The sequence below is a fragment of the Ammospiza caudacuta genome, chromosome 2, assembly GCF_027887145.1.
Source record: "Ammospiza caudacuta isolate bAmmCau1 chromosome 2, bAmmCau1.pri, whole genome shotgun sequence".
NCBI classification, from domain to species: Eukaryota; Metazoa; Chordata; class Aves; order Passeriformes; family Passerellidae; genus Ammospiza; species Ammospiza caudacuta.
In genome coordinates, this window is record NC_080594.1 from 13,572,652 (window position 1) to 13,590,629 (window position 17,978).

Sequence of the window (17,978 nt, forward strand, 5' to 3'; positions counted from 1 at the left end):
CTGGCCGAGCATCCTCCGACTTGGAACTGTCCACCGGCGAGAGCTCCTGAACATGAGCCTCCTGCCTCTCTACCTGCTCGGATTGCTCCTCAGTAGCGGGCAAGGTAGGAGCGGAGCGCGGCCGCCTTTTTCCTTTTCTTTTTTTTTTTTTTTTTTTTTCCTTTTAATTATTATTCTTACCTATGCTGTCCACTTGCTCAAAGAAACGGAGGAAAAAAATTAAAGCAATGAATTATCCTGGAGCCAAATTAAAAAGGACCTAAAACTTGCTTCATCGCCCACCTTTTTCTTTTTTTGTTTTTTTTTTCGTTTCAGTCTTCAAGAGGTGTCATTTATGAGGAGGAAAAAAAAAAAGCTGGACAGTGCTAAGTGCACTTAGCTGCTTTGCATAGGATTTTGCCTGTTTGGTTTTTTTGTGCCTGGTAAATGTGTGAGAGAGATGAAGCGATTACACAAAATCTGCCGAGCACTGGTCTTTAAAATCCGCGTCTGCCCGCGGGGAAGGCAGCGTGGGCTTCGTTCATAGGAACAGGGAGAAGTGCCGGCGGTAGAGTCCGTGAGAAACCTGACCTGAAGTGTTCCTCTCGGGGTTTCTCCTCTCTGGAAATCCCTTCCCCGCTCGCTGCCGGGACACCGAGCCCCGGCTCGGGGTGGCGCGGAGGGGAGGGCGCTGTCGGGGCCGCGGGGCTGTGCGCGGGTGCGGAGGAGCCCGTGTGCCACGGAATGGCACCGCGGGGTGCGGGGGCAGGTGCGGGCGGGATCGGGGCGCGCCGGGCTGTGCCTTCGGGCACGCTTCGTCCTTTGCATATCTTTCCATGTGTATCTGTATATATATATATAAATGTATCTATGTGTATTTATACACATATGTACAGTGCTTCGAGATACGCGGACTCGGGGGTTGTGGTGCGGCCACTGGGTTTGGTCTGTTTTCTGGGGCTGACATACATACATACATATATATATACACACACACATATATATATGTATATATTTAGGTATTTATTTGTTTGTTTTTGGATGTCCCCAGCGTAGTTACTTAAGGATTTGTGCTCCTCCAAGAGCCTGGGCGGGAAGGGGCTCCGGGAGGGGCGCAGCCGCTGGCTGAGGGATAACCACAGCGGTGTTTGGAAACTGTTCGGGCAAGTTCCCGGCGTCCGGCCGGGGCTCTGAGCCATGCGGGGCTGTCCGTGCCCCCGCTCCCGTTATCCCCCTGTGCCCTGTGCGAGGCTGCCTTCCCTGCACCTGCGGGGTGAGCGGCGGCCCCGCTTCCCAAGGAGGTTTTTGGGGGGAGATAAACCCCACCCAGCCCCAGCGCCCCAGCGGGATGGCAGCGGGGCCGGCCCGGGCTGCGCTGCCGCCGCCGGGCGCCAGGGGGCGGCCGAGCTCCACGGCGGCGCCGGGCAGCGCCCGGGACGGGGCGGCCTCGCCCCGCTGCAAACGGGATGGAACGGGCTGGATGTGCCGCCGTGAGGGGCGGGCGGGGCTGGATGTGCCGCCGTGAGGGGCTGGATGTGCCGCCGTGAGGGGCGGGCAGGGCTGAATGTGCCACCCACGGTGTCTTGTGCGGGGCTGGATGTCACCCACGGTGTCCTGTGCCAGGCTGGCAGGGGCTGGATGTGCATCCCACAGTGTCCTGTGCGGGGCTGGAAGGGGCTGGATGTGCATCCCACAGTGTCCTGTGCGGGGCTGGATGTGTCACCCATGATGTCCTGTGCAGGGCTGGCTGGGCTGGATGTGCCACCCACAGTGTCCTGTGTGGCACCCACAGTGTCCTGTGCAGGGGTGGAAAGGGTGGATGTGGCACCCACAGTGTCCTGTGCAGGGGTGGCTGGGCTGGATCTGCCACCCACGGTGTCCTGTGTTGGGCTGGATGTGCCACCCATGGTGTCCTGAGGGGGGACAGTGACATTTGTGGCCATTAAGGAGGGGACAGGGGTCAGGCATGATGCCTCGGGGTACCAAGAACCGCAGCTGCCAAATATTCCGTGCATCCGTGGCTAAGCCTGGCACCATCCAGGCGGTTTCTTTCGGTGACAATTAGTAAAAAGAGAGCACCAGGTGCTCTCAATCTCTACAGAAAATATTTCCCTGGTTTTTCCGAGGAGCAGCGAGTGATTCGGGAGCGCTCCGGAGGCTTTTGGGTCCAGCCGGCACTGGGATGGCAGAGGAGGAGATCGGGAACGCTTCCTGCAGTCTTTGCATGGATCCACCTGGTGTAAGGATGGAGATGTGGAATGCGCCTCCTCCTTTAAAGGAGGAAGGGTAGAAAGCCACTTTGTGAAGTGTGATTTCTGCAGCGTGGGAGGATTGCATAGTTCAGGTTTCTTACTATCGCAAATGTCAGGAGATAAATAATGGAGTGGAATTACAGATGCTATTAAACTGGGTTTTAAAAATTATAGGATATGTGTGTGGGGGGGTGGAAAGAAGAGCAGGAAAGCTGAATAAACCTAATATTGATAGTAAGTTATTTCCCTCAATTTAAAGAAACAGCTTCATTTTATTCTTTTTAATAAAGGAAGGGAATTGCAGTGGCAGAGTTCAATTTTTTAAATGACTGTAGAAGTAACAGCAATGTGCAGCTTCAATCCACAGCAGGGCATAGTAAATGGGAATGGGACAACATCTGCATATGGAAAATGCACCCATTTATGTTGCTAGGGAAGAGGCATTTTCTACAGTGATGTTTAGGGGGGAGCTTATTTTAAATTTTAATGAGCATTATTGCGTTATTGAGGTGATTTGTTGTACATGGGTTTTTTCGACCCCACATTGAAGTAATCTTGAGAATTTCTTGAAGTGAATCAAATTATTTGAGAGGCTGTTCCAAAAACTCTTGGGGATTTTTTTTTTTTGGGGGGGGGAATGCAGTGGTGAGGAGCACTTACATCATCAAATGAAGATTGTGCTGCTTGTAAGGGTTAGTTTTTTGGTTTGTTTTTAAGAAAGGCATTATTATGTGAGTATTAAATTAATATGACTTTTTAAATAGTTTGGATGGCTAAGAGAAAGTCAGTAACTACATTTGGATCGTTTGCTTTGGAAATATTGCAACTCCTGGGTTCAGGATTTATATTTTGAAGATATAGCTGCAGTAGATTTTAAGAAGAACGACTGAAGCCTTTTCTTTGAGAAGTGGTGGTGTTCAAGACTGGAGAGAGGGAACTGTGCTGTATTTGTTCTGTTCCAGAAAATCAGAGCAGTTTGAGAACAAGCAGCAGACAGGCACCCCCTCCCCCAGCCCCTCACGTTAAGAGCTTATGAATGTCATAATTATCTACCAAATAGTCCCTCTCCTAATTTCATCACAAGGGAGGAGTTTAACTGGCAGTGTTATTATGCTCCAACAAAAAGATTTTTTTCCTTAACATTTCAAAGCTCTCCAGACAATTTATTGAGCTTGAATTAGCTTTGCTTTAATAAAAATTGAAACAAAACACACACACATACTCCCCACCATACCACAAACCAAAAAAGAGCATACTGCACTCTGCAAATCTGCCTTTTAAGATATGTAGTGATAAATAAAGTTTCTTTGGTTTTTACCAGTGTCTGGGGACACTGACTTGAAGTGGATGAAATGGGCATCTTCCCAAATTGTAAAATCCTATTTTTTTACCACTCTGCATAATACACATTCCTTTAGGTTAGCTTTTTTTTTTTTTTGTGCTCATCCAGGAGATTCATAGGAGTGGGTATGTTGTGCTTCAACTTTCTTCTTTTCACTGCTTTGGCACAAAGGCTCTTCTTGCATTTTGTGAAGAGTTTCTCTTTACAAGTAATTTAAAGGGGCTGCTTGTTAATAAGGAATTTTCCCCTGGGAGATGCCAGCATGTGTGTCTTACTCACCAAGAATTTGGAATCCTGCTTCTTTCTGCTTTTTGGGTAGTGAACTTATGACATTTGGAATTGTTGAAATCAGTGATTTTGCTTACTGGATTAAGTGGAACTACTGTTGTACTCTGATTGTACACTGGAATCTGATGCAGATCCTGAGAATTCAAGTAGATGTTTTCTACCAGTTGATTTGTACAACTGCATTAAGATTAAAACACTGCTGTTATCTTTCCTTCTTGTTTTCACCCTTCTAAAACAAACAAAAATCTGACAAAATCATGTTTGATTTTTCTAGTTTAGGCTACATTCTCCTCTTCAGGTAAATATGGGAATCAAAATACCTGCCTGGAAATAAGCCTGACCTGATGAGGAGTTCTGAAACATTGACTTAGAAATAGGTAGATGAAAAATATGTAGAGAGCTTTATTTCATGCACTCCCATACAAATGGAATTAGAGATATTTTTATAATTTGCAGTAACTCTAAATCATGAAACATATGAATGATAAAGTCATAGACACAGAGCTTCAAAGTCTTAGAGGTTGAATAGCATAATTTGGACCTTTCCTCTTTCAGTACAACACATTTATTTAAATAATTCATTATTTTTATCTATGGAAATGCTGCTGGATTGTTAAGATGAATTTATGTATTATTTGCCTTTAATGGCCGCCTTCTTCAACAAATATTTTGAGAACAAATGCAGTATTTGTTTGCCCTTTCACTGACCTTTTCTTTGAGGCACCTTTTGCAAGTGGTTCATGTTTACCTACTGATTTTCTTTCAATTTACTCCAGTAATCCCACAGCTACATTCAGCACATGCCACTTGATTCCACTGCAGTTGAGTCAAGTTAATATGACATTTTGGGAAACACATGTTTTAACTTCACTGTAATTTGTGATTGTGAGTTGAAAATCTATTATTGAAAGAGTAGGATATGAACTTGTCCAGGTAAAGAATCTGGATAATGGCTGGTATTCAGATTTTAAACCAGTTTTCAACTAATTCATGCCAGATGTTTTATTTGTTTGCTTGAGTTGTTGTTGTTTTGGTTTTTCTTGGGATTTTTTGGTGGGGTGTTTTAGTTGTTTGTTTTTTTTTTTTTTTTTTTAGCATATACATTTGCCTTAAGAAATAAGGGTGGTATAATTGATGACATTCTGAAGTTTTGCAGGTCATTTGAATCTCATTTTCAATGTCTCTTGAAATTCAGGAATAGGAGAGACTGCAGGAAAAACTTATTGATAACCTGAGGTATTCAATTCTGGAGGCTTTGAACTAGATCCAGGCCTGTTGGTTGCTTGTATCTTAACACCAGTTTTTATTTTGACCTAAGCAATCAATCATGGCCTGATTCTGATGTAGTGTCATGGCTTCCCCCTTGGTGTATTTAACTGCTTCTTAGTTTAGGTATTTGACTAGAACATTGACATTTTGGAAACTAGGGTAACTAGTTTAAATCTTAGAATATTTTTTAGTATTAAATAGGGCATTCAAAGCACTACTTGCTGATACTTCAAGAATTTGAGGATGTCCAGCTTCAGTGATGTAATTCTGCATTCTTTAACAAAATAATTTATTGCTTTTGTAGCTCAGTTCCTCTTAAAACTGAATGTGTTTGTATATTTTTTAACTATGTCAGGAAACAAAAGAGTTATCTTAAGAAAGATACTCTTCAGATGCCTTTTGTTATGCCATAGCATCTTTAATGGGGTGTCTTCAAAAATAAAGGTACCAAGGTTCCTATTTTTATTACATGCCTGAATTTTTGCATTATTTGTTATCTATTGATTGATGATATCATTAATTGGAGAAGAAATTTTCTGATTTGTTTTGCTGTAGATGACCAGAGAACCTACCTTTTAATTTATTGAATAGTAAGAAAGAAGAAAAACAGGGAGAGTCATTTATCTGGTTACAGCTCTTTGTGGTGACATATTACGATATTAAAATCCTTGTGTACTGGAAAAGAAATACATGTAAGGGTTAATAAAAGTTATGAATGAAGAATACAGGCATCAACAATGTTAGAAGTTCTTGTGTTCACAAGACAGCCAAGCCTTTGGGTGTCCTGCATTTGAGTGGCTCCATGGAAGCACCAAGACAGAGGCTCATTCTTAGCAGGAATCCATCGATTCCAGTGGCTTCACTGGAGTATGTGAAAGTGTCTCTTGAAATGGCAGGAGGTCACCAGCATTTCGTTTTTAAATAGCATGAGATAGGCAACACTGTCCCTTTATGCTGCTGGTATGATTTAGGAAATTAGGATTAACAGAAAATTTCTCTCTTTGCATTTGTGCATTAGCAGCTGGATCATTAATGAATGCATGGCAATGAACGGCAAGTCTGATTATCTACTGCAGAATGAGAAATTTATAGTGCTTAGGTGTTAAGATATCTGTGAATATTGTCATTTGGGAGGCACTAGAACAGGATTCACACAGAAGTTATGGATCCTGTCTCTGGGATTGTTCAAGTCTGGGTTGAGTGGAGCTCTGAGCAAGCTGGTCTAGTGGGAAGTGTCCCTGCCCATGACACTGGGGTTAGAATGAGATGATCTTTAAAGTCCCTTCCAATCCAAGCCATTCTATTATTGTAGCCAAACCCTGCTAATTTTAGTCATAGGACACCATCCATTGACTTAAGTTTGTTTTTGCATGAGAGACTAGAAGGGCCAGTTCTTTAAAAGCATTTATTTTACCGTCTCAAGTGGATTAATCTGGGAAAGGTGACAGTAAAGTGTATCAAGATTCATTACACAGTTTCTGCCTATTTAAGAACAATGCTAAAAACTTGTAGCCAAACACCTGCTGAAATGTTTCATCTGCTTCCTGCCTCTTCTGGAAAATAAAAAAAAAAAAAATCAGAAAATCAGTTCTTTGGTTTCACCTGCTCTTTAATGCGATGCATAAAGGTCATTGCCAAAAGGACGAAGAGAACAAGTCTTTCAGAAACCTATTTTGCAAGCCTGGAGATCTACTAACCAAGGGTGTAATTTGTTACCAGTTTCCATTGTCCAAGCATAATCTTGTCTGAAATATCCAGTTTCTGGATGGATAACATCCAGATAAAATTGGAAAACAGCATATAGTACTATGGAGGTTTTGTCAGCCTCTTTAGTAGTCCTGCCTATCATTACTGAAATAAATTTCCTCTTAACTAAATAAGTTCCTTCAAGAACTAGCTTTCCATAAAGAGCATAGATCTTTGATATGTTAATTTATGTTCATTTAAGATGTAGTGACTCTTGGTAAAAAAAAAAATTGAGAGGGAAATACAAGTGGCTCATTTTCATTTTGCTGAGTTAAATCTTTCCTCCTTATGAAATTTATATTGTGACTTTAGAAGGCTGAACTGGTTTTAATTTGATGTTCTAATTACCTGAGTAGTATTGCTAAACAGTGGAGAGAGGTTGATGAATAACCTCATAATTCAGCAATAGTCAGAGCTGTTGCTTATTCATAACTTATAAGGATACAAATGAATCTTTTCTTTTCACGATGATGCTTCCCATTAGTTAATACTAAACTAATGCTTTGCATTGCAGTTGTAGTCTAAGGAACAATATCAGCTATGATCAAAAATTCATGCCTGGAAAAATTCCTACTTCACACAAGAAGTCATTGTCCTGACCCCTTTGCCCAAGAGGTGCCCTTTAGAGCATAGTGTGAATTCAGATTAAAAACACTCATTGCCAGCAATTTTCTTGCTGCTAAAAGATGTTGCACCAGATTCAGTCAAGCTGCAAGTAATTTCAAACCCATTAACTTTGTGGACCTTTGTACTCGGCTGAATTTGGCTTGCGTGAACTCAGGACTGTGGTTAAAATAACAAAGTATTTAACAGAAACATAAAGATGTGATACAGATAGACATAAATAGGAAGGAAGAGGTAATCTTGCCTCTTATTATGAACAGATTCTTTAACTAATGATACAATTTTTTTTTTATTGTAAGAAGATACATGTAATCAAGGTGCAATTGTATTGTATTAATATTATGACATTATTTTCATTGGTCAAAGCAGAATAAACTACAGATTCAGTGTAGTTGATTTATGGGGAAGAGTATAGCATATGAGGATATATTAAATGTACTGGAGACCAGTTATCTGGAGTATCATAATACAGCATTTTAAGAAGTTCTTGAACCTACCATACTCATAAACTAATGTGCTTACTGGATCAGAAAAAGATTGATGTGCTCCAGTGACCTCAACAGAGACTCAAAGCAGGAGTCATAAGGGAACAAGTGAGTACAGAACAGAAAGAGTGTGATACTTCTGTCAGTGCACCTACAATGTTCAGGGATATGTCAGGTTATATCTGTGTGATCTTCCTTAACAATCTTGGCAGATCTTTGTGGCCTGAATTTGTTCCTAAATCTGCTGGTGCTTTGATCTGCTTGGTACAAAATGTCAGCAACTTGCACAAGAGATAAAGAAGTCTGAAAAAATATTGTTCAGTCCTTTAATTGTGGTGCTGTAAGTAGTGGAGTCATACCAGTTCCTTACTTAACTCTTCTGTGGCATTTGAAATTGCACATAACAGACAAGCTGCCAATCTCTTATGTAATGGATTCAGAACTACCTGTTATATTAATGGGCTTTACAGTGAATGAATTTTTTTTTTGTTAGTAGTCAGTTCCCTAAATTCTTTATAGCATTTTATTTTCCTACCCTTTCGGTAATGGTTATTTTAATTTAACAAACAGTAATGTGAAGTACTTGAATTTTAAGCTGATCTACATCAGGCCAATTTTAAAAAAGCTTCCTTGTTTGTATCTCTTTTGCACTATAGTCAGTGTTGCAGGTTGTGCCTTACAAGGAGGTGAGGGCTAAAACTGGTCTACCAGTAATCCTTGTGAAATAAATGATTAGAGAGATTGGATTTCTAGAAAGATGATTCCCAGGGATGAGCATATGGAAAGAGCAGAGATACTCTAAAACAAACCTTGATACATGAGTAAATAGATATAGAATAATTAAAAAAATAAACAAAAAAAACCCAATGCCAACCCTTCAGGATGACAATTAATTTGTGACCAAAATAGCAGTGACTTTGTAGCATATGAACAGGAGGGAAGAAGTATTGTTACTCTTAAGATGGTTCAGAATCACAGAATGTCCTGAGTTAGAAGGAACCCACTACGATCATAGTATCTGACTCCTGCCCTGTGCAGGAGACCCCAGCAATTCCACCATGTGCCACAGACATTGTCCAAATGCTCCTTGAGCTCTGTCAGGTTTGGTGCTGTGGTCACTTCCCTGGGGAGCCTGTTCCAGTGCCCAATCACCATTGGTGGGAGGAACATTCTCCTGATACCCAGCCTAAACCTCCCCTGACACGGGCTCAGGCCATTCCCTTGGTCCTGTCACTGTCACCACAGAGATCAGTGCCTGCCCCTCCTCTGCCCCTCATGAGGAAATTGTAACTGCACTGGGGTGTCCTCTCAGCCTCCTCTGCTCTGGGCTGAACAAACCAAGTGCCCTCAGATGCTCCTCATATGGTTCCCCTCCAGACCCTTCATTATCCTCATTGCTGTCTATTGGTTCTCTGATATAATTCCAATACTGAGGTAGCCAAAACAGCATACAACACTTAAAGTGAGGCTGCACCAGTTCTTACAAACTGTAGCCTTAAGTTCTTCACATTTTAAATTTTTTTTTTTAATTTTAGCAGTAATAGAGAATTGCAATGACAACATTATGCAACATTTACATCTGGTTTTTGCTAATCACCTGAAAGATGTGATATGATATGAGGGATCTTTATTTTGCAACAGAATCTTTGGTTTTTCTGCTTTCTGTATGGTTTTTTGCTCCTGACTGCTAATTTTGTAAATCTTGTCTTATTCATCTTGAAATTTAAGATTAATTATATCCCGTTGGGCATTGCTGTCTGTCATAAATAATGCAGCCATTCACGTGCTCCTGTGCTTTCTCTGTTGGGGAACAATACCCAAATTTGGAGTTAAGCAGAAGCTAATGCTGACTTTTCCCAGTGAAGACTGTCTGTAGTACGAGATGAATGCCACATCTCCAGACTTTTATTTTCTTTTATTTTAAGAAAACTGTGTTATGTGAGATGAGTTCTGCTAACAGAACTGTGCACACCCTGCAGCCACGGAACTCCCACTGGAGTCAAGTGTTTCAGGGGTTCTACTGATTGCACTTTTCAGGGTCTGATTGAAGCTTTCAGGAGTTGTATAAATTCCATATGAGTACGTGGGAATTTTGATTCAGTGAAGAATAGAAAAATCAAGCTCTAACTTTGTGTGTTTAAGTAGTGGGCATGTTTATAAGTAGTGCTGAAAAAGTGTGGGCTAATCAAAGAGCACGGAAGAACTGGAAACGAAAGGGGTGTTCTGGTGTGCCAGATTCTATTCAAGAGATAAATAAAGTGCAAGACACAAAAAGGATATTTTTCTCTGTGCTTTTTAATAATAAATCCTAAGATACTTTGCAGATATTTAAGCTGCTGGTTTCATTGTCTCCCTCTGGGAACATGTGGAAAAAATTGCAATTAATCATCTTGGGCACTTAGCTGTAGCCCAGGCTATAACTGTGTTGGGAAGTTTAGCATTCAGTCTGAAAAATCCATCACTAAATTCATCACTTGGTTTTGCTTTATTTTTTAAGAGTTTTGATTTACTTGTTTGTTTTGGTCTGTGGCTTTGTGACACTGGTCAAAATTGTTCTTTGGGCTTTCAGTATTCAGGTCATGCCTGCAGGTCTGTAAGTGCCACTGTCTGAGCCATCAGATGTTCCAGGGACTTGTGCCAGTTTATGGTAATTCCACACGTTGGCTTCAACAGCTTTTAGCATTTAGTCAAAATAATCCTTTCCAACACCTGTGCACTGCTTTTCTGTGAATTAGAATTCTGTCTTTGGATTACACAGCCTGTGTTTGTAAAAACTTTGTTACTGGGTTTGAGAACTCTCTCAGAGGTTTTGTTTGCTATACAGTTCTGCTGAACTTCTGGTAGAATTACTCATATTTTACCATTCTTGGAAGAAAATTTAGAGAATTCTGTTTACTGTCACGATAGTTATTTTCAATTCTGTGAGGGCATGGACTTTGTATGTGCTGCTAATTTTAAAAATAATTTTGATCTTGCATTAAATTTCTATATAGTTTGTAAAGAGTAGTTTAAATCAAAGGATTCTTCTCTGTGTTCTAACATCTCAGGAATCACCTATTTCTCTCTGTGTAGCCCTTTGTGCCACACTCTGACAGCCTTTTATTATTTTTTTTTGTGTGGTTCTAGGTACATGAATGAACACTTTATCTGCTGCATAAAAGAGCAGATATGGCTGGGGAAACTACTAAATAAAGAGTAAAAATGCTGATGAAAGGAAATAGACCTCTCTGTGAATCACCTATTTTGCATTTTTAGTTACATGTGATCTGATTTAGGAAAAAGCCAAACAAGCACAACTAAGCAATTCCAGAAAACATCCTTTTCTAGGGAAAAGCCCTTCTGCTGTTAGATGGAGTTCTGATTTCTGTTCCTCTGTGCTCATTTTAAAACAGGACCGATAACTGTAGCTAGTGAGTTTCCCAGAAAATCAAAAGAAAGACTTGATCATCATATAAATATTATAAAAGCTGTTCTATGGAAATCTTACTCTTTTTTGTGTGATTAGTGACTGTTGCTATTGCTTTGTTGCACCTTAACTATGTCTGTGACTATTTTCAAGACTGATGCTCACTCGAGAGTGTTCTCTAAGGTTTTTAGGTACTCTTAGTCTTTAGACATGTAAGTCAATACAAGGTAGTGCTGCAGAAAAAAACATTTCTCTTCATGACTCTACCAACACTATTTCTTGTGACCTCTAGATATTAAATAAATAACATCCCTATCTGTCTTCCTGAATAAAATCTTGTTACTGCAATGATGGTCTGTTTTTACCTATGAAAATGACTGAATTATCTAATTATTTTTATAAATGTTTGATCAAAAAAACCCCCAGTGCTGTAACAGGGGGGAGATAGGAAACTCAAGCAGTATGGAAGGAGGCACCTGAGTGTTTGTTCTCCTCCAGCAAGAGATGTTTCTTGGTCAGTGGTGGAGGTTTTCTGTTTTTGTTTGTTTGTTTGGGTGTTTGGGGTTTTTTACTGTTTTGTTTTGTGTTTGTTTTTTTTTTTTTTTTATAAAGGTATAGGGCTGCTAAAACCAATCATTTGGTTTTCATAGTCCAGAAGTGTTTTTATAGAGTCATAGGATTGTTGATGCTGTCAAAGACCTTTATGAAACATCAACGCAGAATCACCACCATGTTCACTGCTGAACCCTGTCCTCTCTTAAAATCACACAATTTTGAATGTTTCCAGAGATGGTGACTCCACCACTTTCGTGGGAAGTCTGTTTCAGTGCTTTACAACCATTTCCATGAATTTTTCCCTAATGAAAGCATCACATAGAGTCTTACATGGCACTCATAAGACTGGAAGACAATCCCTCCTCCTCTTAAAATCCTGTTACCTCATGTTTTTCTAAAATCTGGTCCTAAAAATAGCTGCACGTGTCTATGACAAAGAATTACTAAAACAGCAGAAATTAGAATATAAGCTTTTCTAAGCAACTATTAGGAAAAAAACTGCACAGTGAAGCAAAAGCTACTTTTCACAGTAAACACTTCTATACAAAAAAAAATTGTATGGCCATTCTGAGTTCAATTGTTCATTAAATACCTCTGTGTAAAGTTCAATTCCTACCTAAATAAATATTTGCTTGTTTTGACTGGGTTTTGGCTTTTTTGTTGGAATGGGGGTTTATGGATGTTTTTGAGTGGTTTTTTATTTTTCCTTTACATTATGAAAATACTTTTCCTACAGTCTTACAAGAATTAAAATGTGAATGAAGTCATGCCCCTGTGGATATTTTCTTTCTTAATTGATGTTAAATTAAGCATAAAGAAACTTTGAGAAAAGTCAGAGTCCATCATAAATCCAGAACTGAACTGGCTATTTTGATGTCATTTCAATGCAGTAAGTCATCCTGCTTTTTATTTTATTATGTGATAGGGAGTCTAAACTGACATGAAAAGATGTGCTGATTGTCAACTGGTTTCACTGTTGTTCTTTGGTGCTATGCATTTTGATTCTCAAAATGGCCAAAGCTGAGGCTGAAATGTTTGGTGGGCTTGATTTAGCATTTTTTTTAGAATCCTAAAGAGTACCTCTCAGAAATCTTTATTTAAATCTGCAGATAAGTGAGGGGAATTCTCAGTGGTTCTTTTTAAGGAATCAGGGAATCAAAATAGAAATGTGCTTTTTTGGTGGGAAAATACATTGCTGGGGAGGAGGGGGTAAGGAGAGGAATACAAACAAAAAAACCCAGCACATAGCCAAAAAACACCCTAATGTGGGTGAAAACAACATGTAGGACATGTATTTAAAGGTTTATGTTCCCCTCTCACTATTCTGACACTGCATCAGAAATTACTTTTTTGTGGTTTTGAAATAAGAGCCGTGAGCATGTATCACTTTGAAAAACTAAACAGAATAACCAAACTGTCTTACTTCCATGGCCATCCAGGCTATTTTGGTGTTTGAAGCTGATTGTGAATGCTGGACTGGTAATATTTCAGGTTCATGAAATTGGGTGAGAAAGATGCTTCCAGTGTTGATATGTTCAGAGCCTGACCAAGCTTTTTTCTTCTTTCCTGCAAACTCTACTTATTAAAATTGCCAGACTGGATATCTGTAGTTGTGGTTTTGTCTTTTGGGAGTGAAGATGGACCTGATTTTGTCTTCCTGAGTTTTGTTTCCATTTAAACACAGGTGCCTTGGTCTTACACAGCTGCCTTTCTATGATCCACAAACACATTGAAATACAAATGCAAAATTAATACTGATAATATTCAAATTAGAATATTATCAGTAATTAATTTCAAATATAGAAATAGCTAAATAAGTCTATGTATTTAATCAATGTTCTAAAAAGGCAATATTGTTACTTAGGCAGGTGTTTTGAGCAAGCAGTGTACAGGGTACCAAATGCTGGGGCAACCCTATGTAGTTTCTTTAATCCCACAGTAGAAATGGGGAGGGCTCTGGAATGCAGATTGGAATGAACATTCCCTGATCCTTTAAAACAACTGAGAGAGCAGAGTAATTAGAGGGGCAAAATTTATGTGTCCCCTTCACTGTTTGTACACACAAGAGGTTATCTATTGCTGTAAATTGAATTGGCTGTATAAACAGCAGCATAATTTATTTAGAGTTAGTTCTAAAAGGCTTGGAAAAGACCAGTGGAAGAACAAGAAGGGGATTGTAAAGAGAAGAGAGGTACAGAGAATGCAGCTGTACTTTTGTTCAAGTAACTGGTGTAGCTCATATATATAGACATATTTCATTACAGTGGAATTTCTTGGTGCTTTAACCATTGGCAATGTAGAGAGCAAGGGACCCAGCATTTCAGGAGAAGTTCTAATCCTATATGAAAATGCATATTTACATCTTAAACGAATCATATTTCATAAATTTATAAACTCAATCACCACCTCCTGATGATGTATGAATATTCATTCTTGCACTTCTTCCCCAGATGACTTGGAAAAATGACGATGTGCCTTTGAAATGGAGATATATAGTTTTTTTCTTCAAAGTCAATAACATAACTTCTATATAACTGTTCTGGATGCTGTTTAGTGTGCACTCAGTTACTGAAAGGAATGTTTTGGGCAGCTGCCTTTCTTGGAGCTGTGGTAATGGCATGAGAGGCACACACACGTGCCCCTGCACTGCTTCTGCAGAGCTCTGGGATACTTTGCTCCCCTTCCTCCCCTCCTGGCTTCTGCAGGGTTAAAACAAGACCACATTTCTCTCTTTTTGTAGGGATTACTCAGATGAACAAAAGTATAATTTACGCTACCACAAGATAAATTATGATTAAAATTGATAGCATGTATCACTGGAGAAACTCAACAGAATTGAGTTACTGTTGTAACTGTAACTCAGTGCAACTGGCTCGGAAATACAAGGACTTTTGTGTGTGTATAGAATAGTTTTAATTTCTCTATTCACTTGGATCTTTAATAAACATTTTTTAGTGTTTCTTATCTTTAACTAGCATTTAAATACTTCTTGACAATGATGTGAGTATCTTAGTAGCATGTATCCCCTTTTTCACATTAAGAAAAATGTGGGGCGTTTTCTTATGTTTAAATAGGCTTCTTGAAAAGAACAGTTATAGTTTTATTAAAGGTTAGTTTGTTGCATGTAATACGTTCCTTGATTTTTTAATCTTGGTTGTTGATTTGTACAGACCAAATCTGTCACTTTGGTAAACAAGATGTTTTATTTAATCTGCAGCCTTCTGAAAGAGGGACCTTTTTGAGTGCAAAGTTCGTTGTCATGTTGCTGGTGCGTGTTTCTGACCAGAATGCAAAGTAGCCTGAATCCATACATTCTTTTTTCCTGTACTGGGACAGCTGCCAAATCCATGTCAGCAATTAACTTCTGAATGTGTCAGCTGTAAGAAATACAGTTCATTGTTCCTTGACTAGTTAACAGCTAGTTTAAAGGCAGAAACAGCCTCAAATGAAAGGGAAATACTGTGCATTTTGTATCTAAAATCCTCAGGCTCGTAAAACCACTTTAAAAAAAGAAAATTTAAAACAAGTTCTAGGAGGGATATTTAGGAATTTAAAAGTACTTAGTTGGTTCTTCAAGTCAAAATATGCCAGATAATTCATTATCCAGTAATCTGGCAAATTTATGGTCAGTTACAGGTAATTTTCAATAAAGGGTTATAACATTGAATATCTGAGCTTGTTTCTCTCATATGTAAATCAAAACACCAACAGCCCTTTTCCTCTCTCCCTTTTTCCTACCCAGCCCAAAAAAAAATTCCAAGAAATCTCTCTTGAACTGTTAGAATAATATTTGAGATAACAGTTGGAAAAAAAGATGGAAAAAAAAAATTTAAAAAAAGTTTTTCAGAGAACCTGACACTGAGGATTATCTAAAATGAAGTGCAAAATCATTTGAGAGGAGTGCAATAATACTCTTCCTCCTCACAGACATGGATGTTGTTATTATTAATGTTTGGGATTTCTTAAGTTTACAGGCTGTTTGCACAAGGTTACAATAATGTAATATTCATTTTTAATTTATATTATTTTTGGTACATTTTCCTCTGCAAACGAAATATTAATGGTTTACTGTGAACATTTAAAAGCCTTTGTATCTTTAATCAGTTCTTTAAGCTTCATGTAGAACTTCTTTTCCAAATTTTAAACCAGTTATCCCACCAGAAGCATTTTGCTAATTAAATTGCAATTTTACATATGACATTTTTTGCTTTAATTTTCTTTTAAAGGTGTGTTTTTGTATATTCAGTCTTGTTGAGCTCAGCATGAGGATACTGGTAGTAAATGAAGACAAAAGGGGTGGTTGTAACTAACAGGTGTCATAGTCAATTTCTTACATAAGGTGGCAGATTGAGTTTTTTTCTTACAGTGGTGGCAGGTGATAAAGCACTGCTGAAATGCAGAATTATTTCATTGTACTAGTTCATTTGAGCACTGTTGTTTTTAAATTGCAGCAAGTGAAGAGTTTGGATGTCCTGTGAGACAGAGCAGAAAAGAGGAAGCCATGCAATGACATATAAATAATTTACTAATAGGAGGAAAACTATACTGTTATACATCTATAAAAACCCGGCCAAACAAAAATACCCTCTGGAAAACACAAATTGGGTTCATACTGAACAGGTGGTTTGAGTAAGTGGTTGGAAGCAAGCTGGATTGCTAGGTGAATTTTTAAATACAAGGAAAGTTGTGGAAGAGTTTACCATTTCTTATGTTCTGTAAAATAAGTCATGTATGGTGAGAGAGGAAAGTAGGGAGGGAAATGGTCTTTGCATAGCTAGGAATTCTAGACTTTCCATACATATCTGTGGAATTAAATGTTACCTCCCAACACCCTTCCAGTGATGCAGCCTATGCAGAGTGGACGGATTGTGCCGATTGTGCATCCTAGACCCTCAGCACTCGTTCCTCCTGCTCTGTGCCACCCCCACACCCATTCCCATGGTTTCCTTCTTAAACAGGAGTGCTTTTTCATCTCAAAGGACTTCAGGCAGTGCTTCCCCCTGTGCACGAGTCAGAATGTTTTATCTTTGTAGTGCATAATTGTCTGGATCTGCAGAACAGCGGTTGTGACTCACCGGCAGGATTTGTTTGTCTGTCCTTAACTTGGTGTGCATGGTAGGAAACAGGAGTGGTACTGTCTCTCTCCCTCCGTCCCTTCCTTTCTCTTCTTCTCCCTTCCTGTAAGCCTTAGCACAAAAAGCCAGTTTCAGAGACCTAAATTTAAAAAAAATCTAGTAATTCCCATCTGATATGCAAAACGTCTTCAACTCAGGTTGTACGCGTACAGCTCAGATCTTTCTGAAATCTCAACCACTCCCACCATAATTTCCTGCTCTTCCTTTTAGTAACACTTCTTGAGCTTGCTGGTGATGATAGAACACACTCTGGGTTTATCCTATGCATTCTGGGATCCAAGATCTCTTAAATTCATAATCATAATGCCAAGGTTCTGTAAGGAGGGGAAGGAGGTATTAAAAAGGGCCAAGAAAAGCTGATGGTAAGGGGTAATGATAGGAAGATTTTTGAATTGCAAGTTGAAGCCAAAACCAATGAGCATAATCTTAAATGAAACAGGATTCACCAGCAAATTCTGTATTTCTGTTTAAAAGATGTCTGGCCAGTACAGGTTTGCTGCTCTTGCACAAGTAGTGTGTGAGGCTGTAGGTGTCAATATATTCTATAGTCTCATATATCTGAAAAATATAATTAATTTTATTTAGTTGCACCCTTTTCCCATATTTCAGTGAAGTCTGTTCTTTTAAAATTGTTTTATTTTTAGGAATAAGTGTTCATGCAAGATAAGAAAGGGTATCAGGACATGCGAGCAAATGGGTTTGTTTACTCAAGAGTGGAGAGGGATATATTTGACCTCTTTAACAATTCAAGAGTGACAAGTGGAAGGAAAGAGAATTATTCTCTCATTCAAGTATATGCTTGGTGGCGGAAAACAATGAGTTTGAGCTGACTAAACATCTTTAGTCTGAAAATGTAATCATTTTGTCCATAAGAGTGAAGAAAATTGGAAAAGTAAA

At 39.2% G+C, this 17,978-nt stretch overlaps 1 protein-coding gene across 1 annotated transcript in view; it reads left to right on the forward strand.

Moving 5' to 3' along the window:
* The first annotated feature begins 1,945 nt into the window (after nucleotides 1-1,945).
* The window catches only part of NCAM2 (neural cell adhesion molecule 2), a 270,546-nt gene continuing 254,513 nt past the window's right edge, over nucleotides 1,946-17,978 (forward strand). The window contains exon 1 of the mRNA XM_058825545.1: nucleotides 1,946-2,033. Coding sequence (XP_058681528.1) covers nucleotides 1,946-2,033 — 88 coding nt within the window. The remainder of the gene's footprint in view (nucleotides 2,034-17,978) is intronic.